At 41.8% G+C, this 14,959-nt stretch overlaps 1 protein-coding gene across 1 annotated transcript; it reads right to left on the minus strand.

Annotated features, from left to right (window-relative positions):
• Positions 1 to 12,294: 12,294 nt before the first annotated feature.
• LOC113706086 (uncharacterized) lies at positions 12,295 to 13,272 on the minus strand. Its single transcript, XM_027227975.1, has 2 exons — positions 12,831 to 13,272; positions 12,295 to 12,602 (listed from the first exon to the last, which is right to left on the minus strand). The coding sequence occupies exons 1-2, from the start codon at positions 13,270 to 13,272 to the stop codon at positions 12,295 to 12,297; spliced, it is 750 nt and encodes a 249-aa protein (XP_027083776.1).
• Between the last annotated feature and the right edge of the window lie 1,687 nt (positions 13,273 to 14,959).

Genomic DNA, 14,959 nt, shown 5'->3' on the forward strand with positions numbered 1-14,959 from the left:
GCTTATTGTCATCAAGGGCAAGTTGCTCAAGCCTAGAAGCATTGGTGATGGAAAGTGGAATGTTGCCATTGAAGTCGTTCATCCTAATTCCTAGGAATTGCAGATTTGGTAGGGTGAGACCTACGTCGGTTGGAAGGTTGCCATTGTTGAATTCAAAGCCTAAATTGTTGACTTTTTTCAAGTCACAATTGTTGAATTTGTAGCATCAATTTCTATCCCACATCGGTGGAATTGAGAGCTTGGGTAAGGGCTTGAGAGTTATGCAAATCAATTCAATTACACCAACAACAATAATTCTTTTGTAATTCTTTCTTCTCCTAAATTATAAGAGCAGGCTGCTTGAGTGGTGCTCGAAAATTAGGCAAAATTGGTCGAATTTCGTTATCAATTTTTCGGATGCGTTCTTTCCTTATCTCTTTTATTTATTCCGCATTTATTTAGTAGTTTCTTTTCAATTGTAGTATAGTATTCAATATATATTTGTCGGGTTTATTTGTAGTATTTTATACGATTCATTTGGGTGTATTTTCTTATTCGTGTATACGTATTATTTATGTATACACCAATCTAGTTGTGATAATACACCGTGCACGTAAATTCTGTCTAGAAAACTGGATTTTAAATGGGACCGCTTGTGACCCCTCTAACCTTTTCTGGGAATTTATTTGGAATGGTAATTCTATCTAAGGAGATTGTTTTGACGATCTTTCTTGGGAATTACTGAATTGGTTTAAATCACTAGTTGAATTTTTTAGTGAAAAATTACCCGATTTCTCCAACAAGTGGTATCAGAGTCAAAGGTTTGTCCTTTGGCTTGTTTGTAATTTGTTATATTGAATTGACAGGTGCCGAACCTGTGCAATAATAATAAATAAATCCTAACTACCACCTAAAACAGTCAGTAATCAATTCGAGTACTGGAGCAGGGACTCTAGGTGTGCAATGGGTTACTTGATTCACCCTGTTCCCGAAGAGTTTGCTTAATCCAATATACCTGAATTAATTATTTAACTGAATTCCCTAACTAGTAGACAGTGGTAACCAGGGTCGTCTCCTCAGGGACTAGCAAGATATTTTGTTTCTTTTTAAGTCAAGATTAATGGGGGGGTTTTGGTATCAAATGCCAACTAAACAAATTAAATGCAGAAAATAATGAATTAAAAGAAATAACTAAGAGAAACTCTAGCCAAAGGAGTACTTCAGAAATGGTCCATACACTGATCATTTATGCAAAAATAATCCCAACATTTATTGATAGATTGGTTATAGTTGTCATGCACGCGATAAACAACCAACCCTTCCTTAATTTATCGACAGCTAAGGTACGACCGTTAGCTATTTCTCTAACCCGAAAACAACCTAGGTACGACCGTAGGATTTAATTTTTAGATTGCATTATTAATTAGAAAGGCCCAATCCTAACTAACAAACACGCTATGAGGGTTTATTTAAGCCAGATCAAATATTCCTCTGACACAAATCCAATTATGCCAGTTGCTACTGGGATAGAGATAACGAACAATTACGGATTCAATTACCCCTATATAGCAAAATAGCCTATGTGAATAATTAATTATTGCGCACTAACCAATCATACACAAGGCTATAGCGATTAAAAGCAAGGAACATGTAAATATTAATAAATGAAGAGAACAATTAACGATGGTTTAGATCTCACAGTATTAGTTGAACCAATTCATCAGTTGCCCCCTTGTCTAGAATTGGCGAATTAGCTCGCCATTAATGAAGGACAAACCGCGCGTGTGGAAGGGAGAAAGGTTCACAAGTCGGTTCTCCCACTCCGGTCAACCCCAGGAGGAAGAAACACAAGATTTTATCGCCTCCAATTGTCTCCAAAAAGAACAACGCAAACGAGGGTCTGAGGCCCTATTTCAATGTCGGTCAAAACCAATTGGAAAGCAAAGCTAATAGTCAACAATTGCGGCCCTTATTTTCTTTTCCCAATTGCTGAGCAAGATACACGAGAGAAAAGGTTCCTCAATTGCTTGATTTCTCAATTTGTCAATTCAAAACATGAAGAGTTGGTTTCTCCCCAGTCAACAATAATGGCTTCCCCCCTTTTAAAGTGTATCCTCCTCGAAAACCTAAAAACCCAGCGAAGAAAAACTAACTACCGCCTCCTGTTGTCGACCGAAGTTCCAGGAAGGGATTTTTCCCTATCGCCAATTGTTGTGTTTTTCCTTTTTCCCCCCAAAATAGAAATAACAAGACTCTCTCAAATAAAATAAAAATAAAGTAAAATCTATTACAATTAAATGTCTTCAGCTCCTCAAGCGGGCCCCATGTAGGATGGATCTTCTAAAACTTGAATTTAAGCACTTTTCGTTATCCACTCCTGTTATTAGTACCAAAACAAAATATCAGTAGAATCCACCCAATTAACGAAAATATTTAGTCAATTAATTGTGCAATACTGCCCAAAATACCCACTAAAATGCACCCTATCAATCTCCCCCACACCTGAACTATGCTTGTCCTCAAGCATAATCAACTCAGAAATGCAATAAAGATACTAAGCAAATCACAGCAGTTCATACCAAGAATGGCGTTCCAAATTCCCCAATAACCTCATCGACATCAGAATATACCAAATCAACAATTCTCGCAGTTTAAAGTGCACTCATTCACTCCAAAGTGTATATGAAATGTATATAAGATGGCTCTCAAATCAACACAATAGAATGACACTACCATAAGTTTGCTCATATATCATATCTCCACCACTTACTCATGAATTTAAATGCAGCAATCAAGGGACTTTGCAAGGTTGTAATGGGGCTAGGGTGAGAAGGTAGGATAAAAAGGAGTCAAAAGGGTGTAAAAGTATAAAGAAAGTGCTCAGAAATTCATTACACAGATTCTTGCACATTGGGAACTTCAAGGCATCTCAACCATTACACAAGTGAAGTAAATTAGCACTTGCCGCAACCTTCGACTTTTCTTTTCTCCTCCTTTCATTCATCTACTTCCCTTTTGTCTTCTTTTTTTTTTCTTTTTTTTCCTTTTTTCAATAACTCCCAACCAGCACCATAAAAATCAATTTTACTTGTTGATTTCCTGCACTTTGTCTTCTTTTCACATTTCCCTTTTGCTCCCCCTTTTTTTTTTCATAGATAGGTGTAATGCCCCTCAAATAATACTCCAAAATTCTGTATAATGAAATCAAAACACTTCTTCACACGAGGTTCAAAAAGAAAGTCTAAAGAGAGGTTTTTCGGCTAAAAACTAGGGTCTCAAGCGAAGAATAGGATGTAAAGCTCAACTTGGCTGCCTAATGGTAAATAATCCAAGGGTTGGTTATAAGAAAGTCCAAAAATGGCTCATTCCTAAGTGCCCTATCATTTCAATGCATTAAACTCATTTAAATGCAGTCTTGACATGCATAACCGAGCAAGTTCTAGAATGACAAACCATGTGCACTAATCACTCAACAAAACGAAAAATTAAACCCAAAAAATCACACAAGTGATCAAATTGATGTCAAGTGCAGCATATTAATCAATCAATTCAGTATCAAGGAAAGTAGAACACCCCCTGGCATGAACTTACTATGTACGCTCATATCTCAATTTGCATTCATCATCGTTTAACTAAAAACACAACCAGAACATAGTCCAAAGCACGCTGTCACGAGGTGTTTAACTCCCTCAATTAAACCGACCATGTGATGGCACTGGTAAGTCCTTCTACCAGTCAGCCTATGCGACACACTTTCCTACAAGTATTTAGAACACCAAACACTTAGGCAAAGTAAAGGAACACACGCACAAGTTACAGCCAACACGGCCAACCCTGTATTGCACAATAACGTTTACAAGGAATTTCTACAAACACTTGGCATGCAGAACATCTAAGGGTGATTCCCACTATCTGAGACTCTCTGCCCTTTAGTCTCTGCCTAGCCCAATATTTATAGGCATGTTACGGTTGACAAAAGACCCAACCGCTGGTCTTAACTGAACGTCCACGAAACTAGGAACCGGCTAGGAACAAGGGCCGAGTTGGCTGGTAACTGCCAGCAACTCCCAGCAACTGCCATCGACGGTTAGCAACTGCCCAACGTTCATTTCTGGCGAGCACAGTAACCGCTGCACCATTCCGCGCGCCCCGCTTCCCGCCATCGTACGTTCCGTGCCCAGCTTGCCCCAACACTTAGCAATCTTACGCACCGTGGTTCCTAGCCCTTGGAACCACCCAAAACATCCCACCGATCCACAGTCAATCCGTGGCCTTGGCCCCTAGCCCTTGGCCTTGACTTGGCTTAGTTACAGTTATCCCTCTATATAGGTATCTTAAGGGAAAACTTCCAACCGTTAGTAGAGGCACCCCTCTGTCCCCAACTAACTTAGAGGCACCTGATGCCCCTAGAACTTTCCCCAGCCCATACTTAGGCTAGGAAAACACTATCAAACATGGGTCCACTCGTTTCCAACAAGCTTCACTTTCGGCCTTCCACCTAGGCCATGGCTTGGCCGAACTTGGCCACGGCCGCGCGCGTTCCGTCTGGTCCGCGCCCTAAGGGGCTAACAAACCACCCCCACCTGAAGAGGTTGACGCCCTCGTCAACTTGGCTTGCTTCCGCACATAGGGGTGAGCAATTACGGTAATTACCGAATTACCGACCGAAATCGATTTCAAGTTGGTAATTCGAATTCGGTAATTCGGTAATTCGGTAATTAGGTCGGTAAATCGGTGGTATCGAATTAGTAAGAATCGAATTAGGGTCGAATTTGGTTTTGGGGTTTTTGAATTCGGATTTACCGAATTCGAATTTAATTCGGTAAAACGGTAAAATATTACCGTTTTCAAATTCGAAATTCCGAATAATATTATACCTCAAGCTTTTGTTAGATGTTCCAATTTCAGACTTTCAGTACCCTAAATTAGCATTCGTTCTAATTTCACTATTTCTGCTCTCCTCTTCCTCTCGTTCCTTTACGCCGTCACCCACTGAAGTCTAAGCCAAGCTGTTTGCCTGTTTCTGAGTTTCTTCTCTCCTCAACTGAAGATACTTTCTCAGTTTGACAGCTTCTCCTTTCCTCTCCTCAACTACAGAAGCCTCCTCCAGCCGGTTCTCTCCAGTCTCCATACTCACTGTAACAGATTTTTGCCGCCAATTTGAGAGAATTTGTTGACGGTCTAGACGTTACTGGGATCCAAGATTTAGGGTTTGTCTCCTCTCCCTCTCTCTCTTTCTCACACATTTCTTTTGGGGCTCGGCCTGTTTTGTCCATTTTGCTCTTTTTTCCTCTATTAAAATGGAAACTAACAAATGAATTCTGCGTGTAAATTTACCTTTGTATCGAATTATTCTTCCTGGCTGTTCTTTTTGTTCTATTGAATTGATTTTTTACGGCTTTTCTTCCTGGCTGATTTTTTACTTTTGTGTCGGATTAATCATTTATGGCTTTTTTTTAATTTTTGAAGTGAGAGAATTTAGTTAATTACTTAATTTACGGTTAGATCGTCCATCAAGGGCACGACCTTACAAATCGAACTGCCGTCACTGACAGGTGCCGAACCTGTGCAATAATAATTACTAAAAAGTCCTAATTACCACATCAATTAAATAATTATAAAACAAATCCAAGTACTGGAGTAGGGACCCTAGGTGTGCAATGGGTTACTTGATTCACCCTGTTCCCGAAGAGTTTGCTTGATCCGATCTACCGGGTTTGTCTATAAAAATACTAATTTTGCGTACAATGGCAAGTAGGATCGATTCCACAGGGAGCAGGTAGGAAATTATTTCTTTCCAAATCAGCAGAACAAAATTGGGGGATTTTCAATGGGAGAGAAATAAAATAAAAGTAAAATAAAAACAAAGCGAACTAAATTCAAAACCAACTCACAAAGCACAAGTCACTAAAAAAAATAGCAATTAATAAAAGTCTACCCAAAGGATTAACTGCTCAGGCACGGTCCAAATAAATGATCATAGATGCAAAGATATTTCACCCATTCATCACTAGGTTGGTTATAGTTATCAATAAGCTCTGACAACCAATTCTTCCTTACCTTTTCGACAGTCAAGGTACGACCGTTGACTGCTTCCCTAACCAGATAACAACTCTAGGTACGACCGTAGGAATTTAATTACCCAATTGCATTAAAGCTAGAAAAATCCAACCCTAACCAATAAACACGCTAAGAGGGTTTATTTAAATTAGATCTTGCATTTCCCCATCATAAAGCCAATTATGGTGGTTGCCACGGGGTGTTAACTAAATGAACAATTACGGATTCTATTTAATTAACGTGGCAGTAGGCTATTAAATTAAATCAAATACCCGGCCGTTGATATTCAATTAATCAAATACCCATGAACAATTAATTCAGAAAATGCACGAATAGCAACAAATTGGGGGAAATAATGAAGATTCGATTAGATCTCACAGATATTATGAACCGCGCCCTTGCGTCACCCTTTGGGTAGAGGAGGAAATTAGCCGCTCCTCATCGTGTCAATCCCGCGTGGTTTAATTGAATACATTCAATTGATTGCCTAAGAATTGGAAAAGCCCAAAAGGAATCTCACGGAATTTAGAAGAGTCAAAAGCAAAAAGTGAAAAAGGGTCTCCGTTGTACAGAGCCCAGATGCAATCCGCAGAAATATTCAACGTCTGGCCGCTAGCCGCCGCAGAAACAAAAGTCACGGAAAAGCAAGGACAAAGCCGCTGACAAAAAGTAGGAAAAGAAAAATTAAAGCTACGGCTCAACAGTTCCTTCCTTTCCCATCTTGCTTTGTCCTCTTTATATAGCCGCCGCAATTCAAGTCAAAAAGCAGAGACGTTTGGAGCAATTTCAGCTAATAGAAGCTATTTCCTTTGGAGTTTTAATCCAATGCTTCGGGTTCACGTGGACCACGGTCCGGCTTTCGGTTTCGTCCTCCTTCTAAGGCGTGGCCACGCTCTGAAATGAAAAGTCTTCTGGAAATTTTTTCCCGCGATATCTTTTTAATGCTAACCACCTACAATTCACACAAATGTCAAATATGAGCGAAATCCCCTTTCTTAGCACCATGAATAGCCAAAATTAGGACAAGATGACAGTGCAAAACGTGCTAAATAACGGCTCTATCAAATCCCCCCAAACCTAGACAATGCTTGCCCTCAAGCATTCCGAAGCTCAGACGTACAACCAAGAGAGCGGAGGTCATGCAGTAGTCTATACTAACACAAGCATCTAGTGTCCCTGACAATATCGCCAAAATTAGAACACACCGGACAGGCTGTAATTCAAAGAAGATATATGAATACTAGGAATGCTCAATTCAACATCACGGAATGCCATTACCATAGGCTTGCACATTTATCACATCTCCACCACTTAAAAGTGAATCGAACACATAAATCAAAGGGACTTTAATAGGGTTGTAATGGGGCTCAGGTGAAAGGCGGGTTAAGAAGGTATAGATAGGGGGTAAAGTGTCAAGAGAATGTCCGAAACTCCCCAATAACCACAGTGCTTTACCAGAGGGGTTTCACTAACAAGGCAGTTTCCATTTGCTGTACACCTTATACAAGTGCCCCAAATTTTTTTTTTTTTTTTGTGAAACTGCTCACAAGGCGTGGGCACGCCTTGTAGCCCATAGTCCTCTGGTCACGAGGTCTATTCAGTTTTTTTTTTTTTTTTTGTCCACGCGCGGGCACGTCTTGAGACTGCTAGTCCCCAATTCGCTCAGGGCACCTGGCGCACCCTTCCCAAGGCGTGGGCACGCCTTGAAACCTCTAGTCTTCTGTCCAACACCACAAAAACAGTCAAAACATTAAGATAAAACTGAAAAATCGCAGAGTAAGTAAAAATGATCACAACTAATATTGTAATCCTTGGGTTGCCTCCCAAGCAGCGCCTTTCTTTAACGTCTTTGACTAGACATGGCCTTCAATTGTTTAAATCTCTCCATTTGGATCTTCAAGGAATAAAACCTCCATTTGCTCATTATTAAACCCTTCGTAATAAGGCTTTAGACGGTGACCATTGACTACGAACCTTTTCTCCGTCTTAAGACTTTGTATTTCCACCGCACCAAAATGAGAAATGTTAGTAACAACAAATGGACCAATTCAACGGGAGCGCAACTTACCAGGAAAAAGCTTAAGTCTTGAGTGATAAAGTAAGACTTTTTGCCCTACGACAAACGACTTTCTCGAAACTTGTTGATCATGAAAAACTTTGCTTTTCTCCTTATAAATTGCGGAATTCTCATAGGCTTCATTCCTTAGCTCTTCCAACTCTTGTAATTGGAGCTTTCTGTGTCCTCCAGCCTCCATGAGATCCATATTACACCGCTTAAGTGCCCAAAATGCTTTGTGTTCATATTCCACCGGGAGGTGGCAAGGCTTCCCAAAAACTAACCTGTAAGGGGACATCCCAATCGGTGTCTTATATGCAGTGTGGTAGGCCCAGAGAGCATCTTCCAATTTCACACTCCAATCCTTTCTATCAGGCCTCACCATCTTCTCCAGGATCGACTTAACCTCTCTATTCGATACTTCGGCCTGACCATTCGTTTGGGGATGGTAGGGAGTGGACACTTTGTGGAGCACACCATACTTACGAAACAAGGCGGTGATCGTTTTATTGCAAAAGTGGGTGCCCCTGTCACTCACTATGGCTCTTGGCATTCCAAAACGGACGAAAATGTTAGATCTTATAAAATCTGCCACCACTCTAGAATCATTAGTTCGGGTGGCTTTCGCCTCCACCCATTTGGAAACATAGTCAACAGCAAGTATAATGTACAAGAAACCAAAAGACGAGGGGAAGGGACCCATGAAATCTATACCCCAGACATCAAAAATCTCAACAAATAATATGGGGGTTTGACTCATTTGATCTCTTCGAGAGATATTCCCCACCCTTTGACACTTATCACAAGATTTGCAAAACAGATATGCATCCTTAAACAGAGTAGGCCAATAAAAACCACTTTCTAACACTTTACGAGCTGTCCGCTTTGGACCAAAATGCCCTCCACATGCAAACGAATGACAAAAAGTCAAAATAGAGTGAAACTCACCTGCACTTACACACCTTCTTATCACCTGGTTCGAGCATTGCCTCCATAGGTACGGGTCATCCCAAAGGTAATGTTTGGCATCACTCTTTAGCTTATCCCTTTTAGCTTTTGGCCAACCTGCAGGTAATTGATTCGTGACCAAAAAATTTACAATGTCAGCGTACCAAGATGTTAACGAATCAATGGCTAATAATTGTTCCTCAGGAAATGATTCTCTTAACGGTAGATCCTCTTGATTTGTGAGCAGTCGGCTCAAATGATCAGCCACCAAATTCTCAGCTCCGCTCTTATCCTTGATCTCTAGATCAAATTCCTGCAGGAGCAAGATCCATCTAATGAGCCGTGGTTTGGCATCCTTTTTCGCCAACAGGTACCTCAAGGCTGCATGGTCAGAGAAAACAATTACTTTTGCACCCAATAAATATGACCTAAATTTCTCTAGTGCAAAAACAACAGGTAGTAATTTCTTCTCCGTCGTGGAGTAATTAAGTTGGGCTCCACTTAAGCTCTCGACGCGTAGTAGATCGCGTGTGGCGCTCTTCCAATTCTTTGCCCCAAAACGGCCCCCACGGCATAGTCACTCGCGTCGCACATGATTTCAAACGGAAGGCTCCAATCTGGGGGTTGAATAACAGGTGGCGATGTCAATGATTCCTTCAGTTTATCAAAAGCCACCTTACATTCATTTGTGAAATCAAATGGCACGTCCTTCTGCAGTAACTTGAACAGAGGAGCTCCTATCTTTGAAAAGTCTTTGATAAATCTCCTGTAAAAACCTGCATGGCCCAAAAACGAACGCACTTCCCGTACACATACGGGGTAAGGTAGAGCAGAAATAAGGTCTATTTTAGCTTTATCTACCTCTATGCCCTTAGCCGACACAACGTGCCCTAAGACAATGTCATGATCTACTATAAAATGACACTTTTCCCAATTAAGCACCAAATTCGTCTCTATGCACCTTTTCAGAATTAGAGCTAGATTTTCAAGGCATTCATCAAAACTGTCCCCATACACACTAAAATCATCCATGAATACCTCAATTATTTTTTTCACATATTCTGAGAAAATACTTACCATGCACCTTTGAAAAGTTGCCGGAGCATTGCAGAGACCGAAAGGCATCCGACGGTAGGCAAACGTGCCAAATGGGCATGTGAAGGTAGTCTTCTCCTGATCTTCTGGTGCGATCGCGATCTGAAAGTAACCTGAAAAGCCATCCAAGAAACAATAGTAAACACGACCTGCCAATCGTTCTACCATCTGATCAATAAAGGGAAGGGGGAAATGGTCCTTTTTAGTCACGGCATTTAGCTTCCTGTAGTCGATGCACTGACGCCAGCCAGTAGCTTTCCTGACCGGGACCATATCACCCTCCTGATTCTCCTCCACGGTCACTCCCGCCTTTTTCGGGATTACCTGGACAGGACTCACCCATGGGCTATCCGAGATAGCAAAAATGATCCCCACCTCTAGAAGCTTGAGTATCTCCTTTTTCACAATCTCCATCATCAGGGGGTTCAACCTCCTTTGAGCCTGTCTTACTGGCTTCGCATCTTCCTCGAGCCGAATTCGGTGCATACATAAGGATGGACTTATTCCCTTGATATCTGCTATACTCCACCCAATTGCCTCCTTATGCTCCCTCAGGACCCGCACTAGTTTGTCTTCTTGACTTGGAGACAGGTGCGCAGAGATGATTACCGGCAGTGTCTCCCGGTCTCCTAGGAATGCGTACTTAAGATGCTTTGGCAGAGGCTTTAATTCTAACTCTGGTGCCTGCACAACTGAAGGAAGTAGCTTTGTTTGAGCCTCTGGCACAAAAAGAGAAGTAAGCTCATACCTTGAGGATACGGGTGGAAGTGAGTGTAAGGCTTCAACAGCATGGAGTAAATCTTCCCTTAGGTCCATATCAAGAGTTACACCCAACTCCAGATGCTTGATTAGAGCCACTTCCAATGCGTCTTTGCCATCTAATTCGAAAGTTTTCTGCACAAAAGGCTCAATAACACTCAAAGCAAAGACCGAGTTAGATTCTTCTGGATACTTCATCGCTTCGAAAATATTGAAATTCACAGTTTCACCATCAAATTCCATTGACAAAGTATCCTCATTCACATCTATTTTAGTCCTGGCAGTGCTAAGAAAAGGTCTACCTAACAGGATAGGTGACGGGCTTAATGATTTCTCATCTCCCATGTCCAAGATATAAAAATCTGCAGGAAAAACCAGTTCATTTACCTGAACCAAGACATCCTCAACTAGCCCCTCTGGATATGCATTTGTGCGATCAGCTAGTTGGATTATGATGGCTGTTTCCTTAAGTGGCCCAAGATTTAGGGAAGCAAAAATGGTCTTTGGCATCACATTGATTGACGCCCCTAAATCTAACATTGCTTTCCTGATCGGTGTATTCCCTATCTTACAGGGGATCGTGAACATACCTGGATCTCCACACTTGGGTGGGAGCTTCCTTTGGAGCATTGCTGACACATTCTCTCCCACCGCTACTCTTTCGTCCCCTCTTAGTTTTCTCTTATGGGTGCACAGATCCTTGAGAAATTTAGCATATTTTGGTATCTGCTTTATTGCATCCAGTAAAGGGATGTTAATCTCCACTTTTTTGAACACGTCTAGGATCTCTTTCTCCTTCTCTGCCTTCTTCGTCTTCGCCAACCTGCAAGGAAAAGGGGGTAAATTAGCTTTAACGGGTATTGATGGTGCGAGATTTACCCCAGGACCCCCACGAATGTGTCCTTCTTCCTCTATCTCCTGCTCGATCTCGTCTTCACTTTTACTCTTTGAGTTCATGACCTTCGGCCCCTCCACTTCCTTTCCACTCCTCAATGTCATGGCACTTACATTTTTGGGATTTGCCTCAGGTTGTGATGGTAATTTCCCATATGTGTGGGACTCCAGGCGGTTTATAGCAGTTGCCATTTGACTCATGCGAGTCTCCATGTCTTTCATGCCTACTTTGGTGTCCTGTTGGAACTGAGTGGTGGTCGTGACAAGTTGAGTGGTAGTGTTGGCCAAACTCTTGACAATTTCTTCCAAAGAACTCCCTGAGCTTGAGGATGAGGGTTGAGACTTATGTTGCCACGGTTGCTGAAATCCTGGAGGCCGATTAGAGAATGCATTTTGTGGCCTACTACCATAGCTGAGATTGGGGTGATCTCTCCAACCAGGATTGTACGTATTGGAATACGGATCGTATTGCCTACGGGGCGCGGGCACGCCTCCGGCCATGTTTACTTGTTCTGCCCCATCCTCTTGTAAAATGGGCACGAGTCTGTGCAATGGTCCATGCTAGTGCAGATTCCACATACTTTCGCTCGCGGCATGTCTCTCATGGCTAATTGCCTAACAACCGATGTCAATTCTGACAGTTGCTGCTGTAAGGATGAAATCTCTACCTCGTTGACTCTACGGGGAGGGTTGCTCTCACGGAAGCCAAATTGCTGGGAGTTCTCTGCCATGGCTTCGATGAGCTCCCACGCTTCCCTCGGTGTCTTGTTTGCAAGTGCTCCTCCACTGGCAGCGTCAATGATACTCCTGTCTGTTGATTGGAGCCCCTCATAGAAGTATTGGATTAACAGTTGCTCACTAATTTGATGCTGCGGGTATCTAGTGCACAACTTGTTAAACCTTTCCCAGTATTCATACAAGGACTCACCGGGATATTGCTTAATGCCGCATATCTCCTTCCTCAAACTCGCAGCTCAGGATGCAGGGAAGAATTTTTCCAAGAATTTCTTTTTTAACTGTGCCTATGTGGTAATACTACCCGCTGGTAGGTAGTATAGCCAATCTTTTGCTGCATCCTTGAGAGAGAAGGGGAAAGCTCTAAGTCTTATCTGCTCCTCAGTGACCCTAGGAGGTTTCATGCTGGAGCAAACTATCTCGAATTCCTTGACATGTTTGTGGGGTTCTTCGCCAGAGAGACCATGGAAAGAAGGTAGAAGGTGAATCAACCCCGACTTCAGTTCGAAAGCAGTATTCTCAGCCAAAGTGGGGAATGTGATGCATAAGGGCTGGTGAGTCAGCTCCGGGGCAGCCAGCTCCCTTAATGTTTGGGTGTTGGCCATGCTTATTTCGTCTTCTACTGACTCGTTTGCAGCAAATAAGTGCCCTTCTTTTTGCCTCTTGGTCTCTTGCCTCCGCTTACGCGCTGCCTTCTCAACCTCAGCGTCGTAGACTAATTCACCTGTGGGAGAAGAACGGAGCATAAACTAGCAAAAATACCAAGAAGAATAGAATAAAGTAAAAATAAAATAAAGACTGAATTTGAAAAGAAACAAATAATCCAAACGCCAGCTCCCCGGCAACGGCGCCAAAAATTGACAGGTGCCGAACCTGTGCAATAATAATTACTAAAAAGTCCTAATTACCACATCAATTAAATAATTATAAAACAAATCCAAGTACTGGAGCAGGGACCCTAGGTGTGCAATGGGTTACTTGATTCACCCTGTTCCCGAAGAGTTTGCTTGATCCGATATACCGGGTTTGTCTATAAAAATACTAATTTTGCGTACAATGGCAAGTAGGGTCGATTCCACAGGGAGCAGGTCGGAAATTATTTCTTTCCAAATCAGCAGAACAAAATTGGGGGATTTTCAATGGGAGAGAAATAAAATAAAAGTAAAATAAAAACAAAGCGAACTAAATTCAAAACCAACTCACAAAGCACAAGTCACTAAAAAAAATAGCAATTAATAAAAGTCTACCCAAAGGATTAACTGCTCAGGCACGGTCCAAATAAATGATCATAGATGCAAAGATATTTCACCCATTCATCACTAGGTTGGTTATAGTTATCAATAAGCTCTGACAACCAGTTCTTCCTTACCTTTTCGACAGTCAAGGTACGACCGTTGACTGCTTCCCTAACCAGATAACAACCCTAGGTACGACCGTAGGAATTTAATTACCCAATTGCATTAAAGCTAGAAAAATCCAACCCTAACCAATAAACACGCTAAGAGGGTTTATTTAAATTAGATCCTGCATTTCCCCATCATAAAGCCAATTATGGTGGTTGCCACGGGGTGTTAACTAAATGAACAATTACGGATTCTATTTAATTAACGTGGCAGTAGGCTATTAAATTAAATCAAATACCCGGCCGTTGATATTCAATTAATCAAATACCCATGAACAATTAATTCAGAAAATGCACGAATAGCAACAAATTGGGGGAAATAATGAAGATTCGATTAGATCTCACAGATATTATGAACCGCGCCCTTGCGTCACCCTTTGGGTAGAGGAGGAAATTAGCCGCTCCTCATAGTGTCAATCCCGCGTGGTTTAATTGAATACATTCAATTGATTGCCTAAGAATTGGAAAAGCCCAAAAGGAATCTCACGGAATTTAGAAGAGTCAAAAGCAAAAAGTGAAAAAGGGTCTCCGTTGTACAGAGCCCAGATGCAATCCGCAGAAATATTCAACGTCTGGCCGCTAGCCGCCGCAGAAACAAAAGTCACGGAAAAGCAAGGACAAAGCCGCTGACAAAAAGTAGGAAAGAAAAATTAAAGCTACGGCTCAACAGTTCCTTCCTTTCCCATCTTGCTTTGTCCTTTTTATATAGCCGCCGCAATTCAAGTCAAAAAGCAGAGACGTCTGGAGCAATTTCAGCTAATAGAAGCTATTTCCTTTGGAGTTTTAATCCAATGCTTCGGGTTCACGTGGACCACGGTCCGGCTTTCGATTTCGTCCTCCTTCTAAGGCGTGGCCACGCTCTGAAATGAAAAGTCTTCTGGAAATTTTTCCCCGCGATATCTTTTTAATGCTAACCACCTACAATTCACGCAAATGTCAAATATGAGCGAAATCCCCTTTCTTAGCACCATGAATAGCCAAAATTAGGACAAGATGACAGTGCAAAACTTGCCAAATAACGGCTCTATCAG

The sequence above is a fragment of the Coffea arabica genome, chromosome 8c (assembly GCF_036785885.1).
Source record: "Coffea arabica cultivar ET-39 chromosome 8c, Coffea Arabica ET-39 HiFi, whole genome shotgun sequence".
In the NCBI taxonomy this organism is placed as follows: Eukaryota; Viridiplantae; Streptophyta; class Magnoliopsida; order Gentianales; family Rubiaceae; genus Coffea; species Coffea arabica.

Bases quoted from the DNA above. Each gene is read 5' to 3' on its own strand.
- LOC113706086 (XM_027227975.1), bottom strand. From the start codon at position 13,272: ATGCTCCGTTCTTCTCCCACAGGTGAATTAGTCTACGACGCTGAGGTT. The intron at 12,603-12,830 runs GTAGTATTACCA...TCCAATCAACAG, and splicing joins GCTATACTACCTACCAGCGG to ACAGGAGTATCATTGACGCT.